The 13,725-nt window shown below is 26.6% G+C and overlaps 1 protein-coding gene across 6 annotated transcripts in view; it reads left to right on the top strand.

The window, feature by feature from the left end:
• Positions 1–13,725, top strand: part of LOC109599587 (collagen alpha-1(XVIII) chain) — a 233,932-nt gene that overhangs the window by 57,251 nt on the left and 162,956 nt on the right. For all 6 annotated transcript variants that reach the window (XM_049962847.1, XM_049962845.1, XM_049962850.1 and 3 more), the window contains exon 2: positions 8,863–8,981. In XM_049962847.1, coding sequence (XP_049818804.1) covers positions 8,863–8,981 — 119 coding nt within the window. The remainder of the gene's footprint in view (positions 1–8,862; positions 8,982–13,725) is intronic.

The following is a 13,725-nucleotide window of genomic DNA, read 5'->3' on the forward strand; positions in this document are numbered from 1 at the left end:
TTTCAAAAATAGTGATTAATGAGAGATTATCAGCTGAATCAAAGGGGCACTTGACATGCATAAAACTGGACCTTGAGCTTGTTTACCTGCGAAAAAGTTTAGACCATTTTTCCGGAATAAATATGTGACATTTTTAGATAAATTTTGTTTATTAATAATTTAAAGAATAATAATTATTGGTTGAAGCTGAATATTTCATCAAATTAAGCATTATTCATTAATTCGACTATTTTATCACTTTTTGACGAAACAGAAAATTAAATTAACTTCGAGTTATAAGTTATCAATATGTATTTATCATGTAAATATGATTTAAGCCAGATATTACAAAAGAAACTATTAAAGTACACTTCTGATCAAAAATAACATTTTGAAACCTATAAAATATGTAATAATAATATTAATTAATTTATTTTCATTTTCAAAAAAAGCTACGAATAAATCTTTCCAGAATATCTTTGTCGACATTTTCATTCATAGGATTTCTCACATGAAGCTTAGTAGCGAAATATAAACATTACCCTTGTGAGGGTTGTTTTTAAGACATTTAATTAGAAAAACCTTTAATAAAAAGTACTTCCATTTAGAATTTAGGATGTTGTAATCATGTAAACACCATAAAGTACAATTGTAAGAGTTGCCGGCATTATTCTAGTCAATCGTTAATTAGTCTCAGAATTGTTGCCGACAGAGAATGCTGATCGGGCATAAGACAGCTACTATAGGAAAATAAAAAACGTAGGTAGGTTGAGTTATCAAGATATTCGAATAATCAAAGTTTGAGTTATTTAGTAAAAATTACTGATAATTTTCAGCCTGGACGTCATTGCCAACCAATTTGCTTCGAGTTATCAAGAACTCGAGTTATCGAAGTTCGACTGTATTTAGGGGAAGAGTTATCAGATATAAGTACCCTGTTAGAACATTGATGACAAATCTTACTCGTTTTCCTAATAGTCTCTCAGATTTAAAGAATCGAATTTCAAATTTAACAGATTTTAGAATCATTATAGCTGGAACTATTAATAAGTCACTTTGATTTAACACCTTAATTGCCATTAATTTGCTTTTTCAATAATTACACATAACATCTGTTGTTACTTCATTAATTTTGCCATCTACCTAAAATTTTCGCAACAATGTCCATATTCAACATTAATATTGTCGTAAATCTAATATCAAATCAAATTTAGACATAATTTATGGAGCAAGGCATGCATTAATTCTATTAGCGATAAACAATGCAAATGAGATATAATCCCCTTGGTAAATAAACAGAGGAAAATATGAAATAGTAGTGGACGTATTTAAATTGTGCCTATGCCAGAGACAATTCAACTGTTTCAATAGTCGCAATGAATTATTCCACGATACCATATTGAATACATAATACCTAAACCTGTTCAACTAATGGCTTTTATTACCACTGCTTCCATTATCTGTTTTTAAAACAATTTAAATAACGTCAGTAAACTCAAAAGTAATTAGTCCTGAAGATTATCAAGTGCATTTCCTTCCAGTGGAGATCAGATAACTATCCAATTTGATAGGAGGAATCTAATTCTTCTCAAAAACAATACCTTTATTGACAAGCGCTGAGATGTTGATCTGAACGAAACCTTTTGTTCGACGCCGCCCACAATGTGTTTTAAACAAGTGTATCTAACCAACAATGGGATTCAATACAAATTAATTGATCACAAATAATGAACTGAATAAAGGGTGTGAAGGGAACAATACGATTCAAAAGGCACAAGATAAAATTATTATTGCTATTGATTCCGGAAAAATTCGTCTGAAAATTACCAATTTGTTTCAAGCGATTTTAATAAATTCAAGGATTTAAACATGTTGAATCCAGATTTGCACCCATTTTTGCTATCACATTCTTGTTAAAATGTATTTTTAATCGGTCAAATTTTTTGTCGGTGTTTCTTAATTAACGGTGCTTTCGTTCGATCGCATTTAAAAATATCTTCAATTCTTCTCGCATTTACAACAGACACGAAGAAAAATTATGGAGATATGATGTCGTTATTAGAAAAAATTCAATATTCACACAGTATTCGTGGAATATCTGTACGGATGTAAAAATTGTAGTTGACTATAAGGAGACTAAATTTTGTTGCTTTTTATGACAGTCGTGCAAGGATAAGCATTACGTAATAAAAATTTGTCCAAGAAGAGCATGTTCAATGTCTGCAATCAGGAATATAAAAGAAGAACATTTAGTTTAAAATGAAAAAATTTTCTACCACGATTACATATGAAGTCTCATGAAAAATTATGTAAAAGCCATGAACAAAGGTGGTAAAGGTTTTCAATAACACACCAGGAAATCATTCAAGAATTTCTTTCAAACCTTTGAAATTCATTCTTACATTCACACTTAGATTTCTTCCCTGCCAATCTTGGAGCGGTACAAGATGAACACGGTGAAAGGTTTCATTAAGATATATTACACATAAAGAGAGGTTACAATGGGAAGTAATTTTTGTTGGTCGATTTGTCGCGTAGCTATTTAATGAATTTTGATGTTTTAAACTAGAATAACTTTATATTGTATTAGTTATGAAATATATTATTTAAATTTGAATAAAGCCGTTTTATTGAAAACTTATATTCAAAAAATATATTTATATTCAGAAATATCTAATTTATGATATATGAGGCATAAAATCAGAAAGAGGGAAGAAAAAAAAATTGCAGACCAATGTTATCAACAACATAAATTATATTACTTAACAAATACAAAGAAAAAAATTGCGACTATATTTGTAAGAGGACTATGGGGATGTTTAAAGTATCCTAATTATGAATTTAAGTTCGAAAACACCACAACGTATAGATTATTTTAAATTTGTTACAAACTTCTTTCTTCTTGTTACAAGTTTTTCATAGTTTTCTACTTTTAAAAAACAGAAACAATTCTTTTAAAATATATCCACACAGACTATTCAATATCAAATGATCAAATTTCTCATCGTTTAGTATTTTTGGAATTTGTGGTCCATCAAATATTCTTTCTTTAAGCTTAGCATCGTTTAGTTTAGGAAACATTTTTTAAGATTTTTAAATGCGTTTTCCTTTTTATCCAATGTTTAAACAAAATTTTTCAACGAGAGGTACATTCTTTAAATAAATTAATTTATCTGAAGACACTCTTTTACCCTGAAACCCTAATAACAACCATATGACTTAATTCGAATTTAATAATTTTTGCTTAAATAAATCATCAAAGTTAGAACATGTTTATTGTTATTTTCGGTTTTTTGCGTTAAAAAACACCACAGTCGCAAAGTGACTGTAAATTAGTGTTATTTAATAATAACTCGTAAATAAGAAATTGTTAATTTGTTAGAATTACTAATTCATTTTCGATTCATATGCAAAATTTTTATTCGTAATTTTAACTCCCCACAGTTTATATCGTATTCAAAGGCAAATGAGAATTCTCATGTGAAAGTTTTCGCACGCGATTTTTAAACGGATTTTATAGTTGTTGTAGGTGTTTAAAGCGCATAAAAATAAAAGGCCCTTTGAATCTAACCATTTTGTATCCGACCATGTTTATTCACATGTACTCATATTTGTTTTATATATTCGTGGACCCGGGGGCGAATTTTATCGCCGCCGGCGCAAAACGAAAACATCTCCGTGGATTATGTGTGGTATCACGAAAAAATAAAATGACGGCTGTATTTTGATAATTTAAGGAGCGTTTGGGGGATGATCGGTGATCCGCGCGGAAATAACATCTGGCAACCAAAAACATCCTTTCTTTTTTCACCTCAGCTTACGTAAGAATTTAAAGTTGTTTTAATATTTTGTTTCTGACGCTGCCAGAGGTGGAACGAACGAGTGCCGGAGAGTCGGAAAGTTGAGTTTCAAATAGTTTACGACAATCAGGTTCTCGAGTTTGTGCTACAAGAACTAGTAGGAAAAACGGTCGTGCATCGAAAACATTTACAAGGCAATTTACGTCAATCACTATACGACATTTAAAATTTATTAATGAGCCTCTTCTACTACGGTTCTCTATCATCGGCATGTAATTATGTGTCTAAGTAGATGAGCCGTTCAGATACAGCGTTGCCGTCGGCGTTAAAAGTTTTCAATCTAATTGCCGTATCGATTGGTGCATAAAATGATTGAACACAAAAAAAATATGGAATTATGCAGAAACTTGTGATTTGCTACCGTATTAAATCATAACAGGTACGGAGATTTAAACACTCGAAAAACATTCACAATGAAACAAATGGTAGTTTAATCCCGGTTTTCGACATGATTATTAAGTTAATTGAAAATAGATGGAAATATGTTTTCGATTACATAACAGTACAATTTATTGTTTATAGATTCGTGTTCCATGACATGGACATAATTTTTAGTCTGTTTACGACTAGGCCATAAAATCGCATTTATTGGGATGAAATAATGTTTATTTTCGGTGCTTAAATTTACTTATTTATGAACAGTTTTTGTGTTTGTTCAATTATGTATATTCATTTTTATTGGTTGTTGTTTATTGTTGCAATTTATGATTGATAATATATGCCAGACTAACAAAAGTTGATGGGAAGAATTATACAAAAACTTTTTTAAATTATTTTTCGGTATTTTGTTTTTTTTTAAACAAAGTCAACTAACTGAAAAACAAATGAGAAAACTATATTGTAGGATAATTAAATTTAAAAAAATTAAAATTTATAAAAATTTAAGTTATTAAGTTAATTAACCAGTCAAATTAAAAAAGAAATTTAAATTTATAAAATTAAAAAAATAAAATGAAATTAGGCAATTAAATTAAAAAATAATTCAAGATTGGTATTTAAATTTATAAAATTAAAATCAACCATTAAATTAAAAAATGATAAAATTAGTAATCAAAATTTATAAAAATTAATTAAATTTTAAATATTTTAAAATTAATTAATTTTGTATAAAAAATAAGATAATAGTTAATTAAAAAAAATAGTAAATTAAATTTTTAAAATTAAAAATAAATGATATTTAAATTAATTTAAAAAATGATATAAACTTTATATTAAAATTTATAAAATGTAAAAAATTAAAATCATGAATTTAAATTAAATATCGATAAATAAAATTAATAGTTTTAAAAAAAATAAAGTAGTACTTCTATGTAATAAAAATTTAAAAAGTAAAATAAAAAAAATTGATAAAAAGGAAAAATAAAATTAGTATCTTAATGACTCAAATTAAATTTATTAAATTTAAGAGATTTCAAAAATTTAAAGTTGAAATTAATTAATTTTGTATATAAAAATAAATAATAAATTTTAATTTATAAAATTAAAAAAAAAATATTTTTTATTTAGCACAATATAAATGATCAGTTAAATTAAAAATAAAATTAACTATTTAAATTAAAAAATAAGTTATTAAGATAAATTTATTAAAAAAAAATAAACTAAAATTGACAAAATAAATAATAAAATTAGTAATTTAAATTTATAAAATTTAGTGCATTAAATTTAATAAGTCTGTTTCATTGTCTAATTGGGTAGCTAAATAGGAAAGGCAAATTTTAAATGTACCAGTTCCAGAATGTGGTTCCATTCTATACAAAATCTTAATTACCTTCTATATGTTTAAACGTGGGCCGCAACGTCCTACACCCAATTACATCCTGATTAAATTGTTACCTACATCATCGAGTAACAATATATTAAATTTAAATGACGCCCCTCCGAAGAAAACTCAAATAACCGCCCGAGAAAGACAAATACTAAAGGCCCGTTATTAAAATCTATTTAGCGAGTGATTAATTCAATGTGTCTTCTCAGTTTTAATACCTTTTACGGGCAAGATTTATTGCATCATTTTATAATCATTCTTCATAGTACGAAATTTAAAATTTTACTGTAACAATAGCCAAACACTCATTAAACATTCTATTAAATTCTAATTACTTGTGTGCTCACTTTGAGTCACTCAAACGACACAAAGAAAAGCACCAAACCTCTTGTACGGGCCGTAAACAAACACAGACACAATGTCTCGTATTTTTTTGGGTGGGTGGTCCACTCAATAATTACGTTCAAGTGCCCAGGCACTTTGTCACGGTTGTTCTCAGCACATAACAATAATTTTATGAATGGAGGGTTCATAAATGCAGGGCGATGTCACGCTATCTGAACCGTACATGGAGCGGAACCGAGGTTCGAGGATGTCGCGTGTCGGAAATCCGTTTTGTCGTAGTGAAAGACAGATTTTTAAGTTTTACGATGGGAAAAGTGTTATTATTGCTCAATTCTACGAAGAAGTATCTAGTTTATCTGTTATACTCAATTGGTACAACCATTGTGGTTGTCCAAATAAAATTTTTAAGTCAATGGAGTGCAGTACTAATTGAGTTAATCAGTTCTCATTAAATTGCGATTTATTTCTTGACTGCTACGTTATGCAAATTGATTTTTGTTTGTTATCCTTCAATTAATACAAAAACATGTTCACATCTGGGTTAAATCGTAACACAAACAATATGCAATAAATAGTGCACAAACAAAGTGCTTTGTTATGTCAGATCTTGAACTTTTCCCTTTAAAACTGTTAATGCATTGATATAAATCCCATAATTGCTTGTTAGTCAGACTGATAAATACAAACTAATAAAAACATAATAATAAATGCAGACATACTGTTGCCTCACATGCTATTTTCTCTTATTTAATTACTGTTACGGTCTTTGTTTCACTGATACGCTCACATAGGAATGCAGCTTTAATTGTAACATATATACGAAAAGAATTTTTTTTAAAATACACCACACCACATCACGGTATGGATTCCGGAATGGGATTTCACTAATTAAAACTGCAACGTGCAAATTACGAGGGAAAAAATGGAAAAACGCAATTCGCAAATAAATACACGACTAATTAATTACTTAAATTTATTCGGTTCCGGTGAAAACTGAACGAGTTGACATGTTTATGATGCGTGTGGAAATGTTTATTCAAATGTTAGTGTCTAGCGAAACATAAACAGAACATAGTAAAAATTATGGCCTCCGTATTTTTAAAATCTCTTTGATTTTAAATCGGGAAATCGATTCGGCTAATGGTCTCGATCAACGGTTTCGTTCCAGCGTGCCCATAAACAAGTCAATTTAATATTTATCAAATGTCCCCCGAATATTTTTTTAAATGTTTTATTTTTGTCACAGATTGGTTCATGTTAATTCAGTCGGTTTTAAAAATTAGAATATTTTTAACCCAATGAAAATTTTCTCGAAATAGCGTGATAAAATATAAATTTTTAAAGAAATTAAATTAGTTTAATTTACTTCCATTTAAAAATAAAAATAAAAACGATGTAATATTTTATAAAAAGTGGAAAAAACTGATAATTTTGAAAAGAAGCCAATCAAAATGGCCTATTGATTTTGATGTTATGGTAAAAAATAGAAAGATAGAAAAAATAACATAAATTAAATACAAATGTATTGTTCCATAAATTTTGAAATTTTTAATAATTTAAATAGTAAATTTTAAATCCAAATTATTCACTTTTTATTATTATTACTATTATTAAATTTAATATTTCTTTGAAAGAGATTTAAAAATTAATTTAAAACAATTTCTAAGTATTATTAATGATTTTTTTATTACCATATTTAAATCATATTTATTATTAAAGAATCATCAATTTTTATTTAAAAAATAAACTTAAAATATATATAAAATTATTTAATATATTTTGTGTATTAAAAAAAGTGATTTTTCTTAAAGAAATACATAAAAAAATGTTAAATTACTTTTTATTCACTATTATTAAATTTAATATTTTTTTGAAAGAGATTTGAAAATTGATTTCTCAACAAATTTAAGCGTTTTGTTAATTTTTTTACATTTTGAATAGATGTTTTATTACTTTATTAAAGAATCTTGAATTTTTATGTAAAAAATAAAATTATAAATATATAAAAGTATTTAATAATTTTTATATATTAAAAAAATGTTATTTTATTTAAAGAAATGCATAAAAAATACTAAATGGCTTTTTATTCACTATTATTAAATTTAATATTTTTTTATAATTGATTTCTATTTACTTTTTAATTTGTAATAGATTTTTTATTACTTTATTCAAAGATCCTTTTTATTATCAAAAAATTATCAATTTTTATGTAAAAATAAAATTAAAAATATACAAAAAGAAATGATTTTAATTTTTTGTTCTTAATTTCAATGATTCAGATTTTTTATACATTTTCGTTAAAAAAATATTGAATGCATTTTTGTCCTGTATTTTTAAATATGTTGTCTTTGCATTATTATAGAAGATATACAAAAATATATTTTAAAATTTCATACTGAAAAATTGTTTGAAAGAAATTTAATATTTTTCTTCTGTTTGTTCAACAATTTTTAAGAATTATTATAAACATTTTTTAATTTTTAATAAATTTTTTATTACTATAATTGATTACTAATCAATTTTTTGTTCTTAATTTCAATAATACAGATTTTTTACACTCATTGAATGTATATTTATTCGGTATTTTTAAATTTTTTGACTTATAAAATATAAAAATAAAAAACGACCTATTTTAAAATTTTAAGGTGAATAATTTTATAAAATAGATTTGATATTGGACATCTATTTAGTCAATAATTTTTATACACTATTTTTAACATATTCTTATTTTTAATAAATTTCTAACGACTATATATTTTATATATTAAACAATTTATAATATTTTTTTGTTGTTCAATAATTCAAGAAAAAATGTTACATGGTTTCAATGGTTTTTTAAGAATATTAAACATTTAATAAGTTTAAATATATATAATTGTTCTTTGACTAAAAAATGTTTTATTTTTGTTACAGATTGGTTTTTCTAATTTTGTTCTATCATTGGCCGTACTTGTGTGCTGTGGTTGGCGATGACGTGGACGAAGACACGTACGAGTTGCCGCCCTCATTTGCCTTAGGAGCTAATATTGAAGGTAAGGAAATCAGGAAAAGTTATTTCTAATGCTGTCGAATGTCAATTCGATGTTCCTTTAAGCACACAAGTAGATGAGGTCTATGAAGTTTGTTTATCCTCTTAGCAAACTGTTAAGAAACTATTTTAATGCTTCGCTATGATAACGGCAGAAACTAACAGAAAGACGGCGGACAGATAAAATCGTTAGGGAACGTGAACGGTCCCCAAGTTAAATTTAATCCCGATGTTTACACCACAATCAACCGCAAAATATAAATTCGAGAAGTGATATCAGCAAAACAAATAGAACACGTTTCCAAACCGAATATCGTCCTTTTATTGCGAATGTATGGAACATTAGGGAACAATTGAAACTTGAGTGGAGCGCGGTCTGGATACCAACTATGTAGTTAATGAATTTTATGACAACCGTATGGCAAGTGCACTACATTTTATATTGCAATTGGGTAGTTGGCGGAATAGTTAATTCTGACCAATAAAGAAGTCTAATTTCGGTTTAATGAAAATTGCCAAGGGCTTAAATACACCTCCACCTACAATGTAATCGTTTCATGCCATATTCGTTTTTTATGTCTGATACTTGACCAGACGAAAATAATTAGCGAAATAAAATTTCATTAAAAAACATAGTGACTATATTTTCAAAGCTATACGTTACACTGTTTAGTGTAACAAGACGCTTTCATAATGTGTAAGATCTTTTACTTCCATCCTTTGAAAGTTTGCCGAATGTATACCCCTTTGTTGGGTGTCCCATACTACCGTTACTTCCTTTTCAAAATGTGTAACAAGGCAAATGATGACATTACAAACGTCGTTTGTAATTTTCTGCCTGAACACACTGTGGCTGCTTGAACCAGTAACCATAATATAATGATGGTTATTTATGACTCAGTTTCCACAACCCACATAGTAACATAAAATGATCAAATTGTGAATCAACTACTCCAATTTGCAAGTTGTTTACAATGGTCGTTTTTACTCACAATCTCATTCAACTTATTGCAACAACGTGGTGTAGATGGGTAAAATGTTATAACCTATTTACTCCAAAGTTTATGAACTTTATATAGATGCGATGAAAAATTGCCCTATTAAATTTAATTATCGATTTTCAAAAGGATCATTTTCAGGAAATCTCATTCAAAAGGCATAATTTTTTTATAAAAATCATAATTTATTAAATTTTTTGCCCCCAATTTCAATGATTCAGATTTTTTTACATTGATCCAGAATTTACAAATTTTTAGTTTTCTCATTATTATGAAAAAATTAAAAAATATCTTTTACACCTATTTTAAAAATTAATTTTTTTAACAGATTTTTCCTTAATAACAACCTATCCCATTTATTTAATTTCTAACAGATTTGTCTATTTTTTATTTAATTACTTTTTTAGCCGATTTCTGTTAAATTAGTCAATATAAAAAAATAATTTTTTGAATTTTGAAATACGATATTTAAAAAAAATATATAATTATAGTATTAAATTAAAATAATAAAAAAATCATGGTAATAAATAAATTAAAAAAAATAGTGTTTATATATGTAAGATTTAAAATAAAAATAAATTAAATAATTCTGATAAACTTAAAATTTTTAAAATGTTTTTAAAAGATTAAAAAATTTATTGAATTAAAATTTATGAAATTAAAACAATTTAAATTAAATAACTATATATAATTAATCAACTTAAAAAAAAATAAAATTAGTAATTTCAACAAAGTTAAGAAAAAATAAAAATAAAAAATTAAAATTAATAAATTAAATTAAAAATAAATAAAAAATATTGCCAATTATATTATAAAAAATAATAAAAATTTAAATTCAAAAATTATTATTAAACAATTAAATTTATAAAAATTGGTAATTAAAATTAAAAAAAAAAATTAATATTTAGATATAAAAAATTAAAATTAAATTGACAAAATTTTAAAAATTAAATACATGAAATATAAGAATTAAGAAAGAAATATAAAAAATATTAAATTACCTATTTTAAAAGTTTACGGTTATAAACCTCATGGTGGTATAATGAAAAATTGCTCTTTTACATCATTTTATGCTTTATTGTGTTGTCCGCCAATTATTAATAAAGCAGTTAATTCAAAGTTTTTTATTTAGGCCACCAAACAATGTATTTTATTATAGTTTGCTGTATTAATTTGTGAAACAATTTTGCAGCATTTCTCTTTAATGTGTACTGTGGCAAAATTATTTATAGGATCATAAATTAATTAGTCTTGTTAACCATTGTCATACTTGGTAACAATGATGAACCAGTTTTCTATTTTTAGTTATGTCTCACATCATTTTTTCTGACCTATCAATCATCTATCATCTATCAATGTTCTAATTATAATAGATAATCTATTACCTATATTTCCCCTTGAATATTTTCGTTCATGAGGTAACATCGAAGGTTATTTCTTATTACTATAGAAGAACATTGTGTCAAGACATTTGCATACCTTTAGTCCTTTATTTGTTACAGCAACTTTAAGTGTCAATAAATGCATTGTGACATATAGAAAATACAAGCCCTGTAAATCACTTCGCAAGTTTTATATGACTTTTACTGTTTGACAATATTGATCTACGGGAGAGAATTGTATAAAAATTTCGCATCGGGGCGACTGCGACTCCAGACTACATTAAAACTTGACCTATTGACTTACCAAGTTGCTAGAAAGACTGTCGGGGTTTTCATCCGATGGCGGCCGTAAATGTGAATTTACAACCGACAATTGCAAACACATATGGTCTGAATGATACATGTTCATATCACGTCTCTATTATTAAGAAAATATTATTTATGACCGTATCCAATCTTCCTCCAACTGATTAAGATCAAGTCTAGCTGACACTTTCATAATTGCTTCGTCTATTCCTGACTAAATTTAAGAAATATTAATAATTTTATCTTGCACACGCTAATGCAATATAGAATATAAAAGTTAAATGATACAAATTCATAAGAAATAAAAACTTGTAAAATTACACAAAAATATTCTAAATCTAAAATATCTAGTATTCCATAAGATTATTTATGTGCAAAATGAACAAAACAGGCTCAGCACCGTTCCTTGTGAAACATATTTTTTTTTTGTTCTTAATATGGATGAAACGCAGTTTTTATATTTGACTTTCTTATAACTTTAAGTAGTATTAAACTAGTTGAATATATTCCACCAAAGCCAATTTTATTCGACTTCTGTAAAAAATAATATTCTGTCTAACATTCCAAAAGCACATCTGCATACAACAATCTTATTTGTAATATTTGCTTGTTGTAACTTTTATAACTCCATATAATTTTATTGACATGTTCTATCGTTTTTATAATTAAATTTTATGCTTATACTAATAATGGAGTGTTGGCGTATCTTAGTCATTAAAAGTACCTCTGTCATCGAGTCCTTTTGGTTTAAAATTGTATAATCGGTTAAGCTATTAAAATTTTTATTAATTGAAACAATCCATTTTGATAAATAATATAAATAATTTCATTACCATAAAAGTTTCCTTGAAAGAATTGAAATACCCATTTATTAATATTCTGATATCAAAATGGAGTTTTTAAAATTTTCAACAAATAAATTATCATTTCTTGTATTTTTGTTTCAATTTTTAAAAGCCAAATAAAGTCACTTGTATAATTCAAAATTAATTTGCTATTTGTACCTTAGTACCTCTCCCAGTTCTTCTATTTGACATAGTATTAGTGGATTCGTACTCTGTACAAATATAGAAAATTTTTCTTTATTGACAGAACAATTACAATGTTATGGGGAAATTACTTTAAATATAACGTTGTTTTGAAATGGTGTGAAGCCTATTTTAAGATAAAATATGAAGTAAACCTCAAGTGACTCAACTTTAAAATTAAACACGCATAAATTCTTCTAGTACTGAGGAAAATATTCAAATTTGTTTGTCACTCAAGTTCGGTGGTTTCAGGTTCGATTATAATTTCATATAGTGATACATACATCTCACGTGTAAACTCGATACGCCATAAACCCAAAACAAAGTTATAATTAATAATATTGGTCCTGACAAACTAACAAACAAGGGCGCATAGCTGTGAGATACTAATTAATTTGGAAAATGTATTTGCACTGTTCGGTAAATTGGAACAAGTTGCTACACCTTTTCGCACGCCGATTATGAATGCATCCACAGTCGAAACTGAATGTTACACGAGTGCTTTTACATGTGCAAGATGATACACACGGCATTTTCAGCCGAATGTTTATCGCTGAATCGAATTCGCCGAAATTTACATGTATCATACTAGTCTAATTCAATTTATGTAGAATAAAACTTCGTGCATCATAACAATGTTTAATAAACTTTATTTATTATCGACCCTTATGCATTTTCCCGAAATTGTGAGTTTCCCGGAGGTAAGTCCCTTATTAAATAACGTGCGGACTGAACCGATCATTTGCAAATATAATGTGGGTAACCATACAGGGTAGAAATTCAATCAGAACGGCTTTGGAAGTTTACTACCTCTAACTTAGTTTTATTAGTTTAAGTTTGGCTGACAAAGTTCATAGTTTAGTTAAGTTATCAATACTAGAAACCTACGGAGATGGAACCGTGCCTGATTTGTCCCACGTGAAGCTTAAAAACAAACACAGTCGTTTAATACAGATTTAATTCAGTACTCCCATTAACAAGATCGTATAAATATATATTTTTTTTGTGCAGACACAGTAATAAGAAAGTAAAAT

Source organism: Aethina tumida, chromosome 2 (assembly GCF_024364675.1).
Source record: "Aethina tumida isolate Nest 87 chromosome 2, icAetTumi1.1, whole genome shotgun sequence".
NCBI classification, from domain to species: domain Eukaryota; kingdom Metazoa; phylum Arthropoda; class Insecta; order Coleoptera; family Nitidulidae; genus Aethina; species Aethina tumida.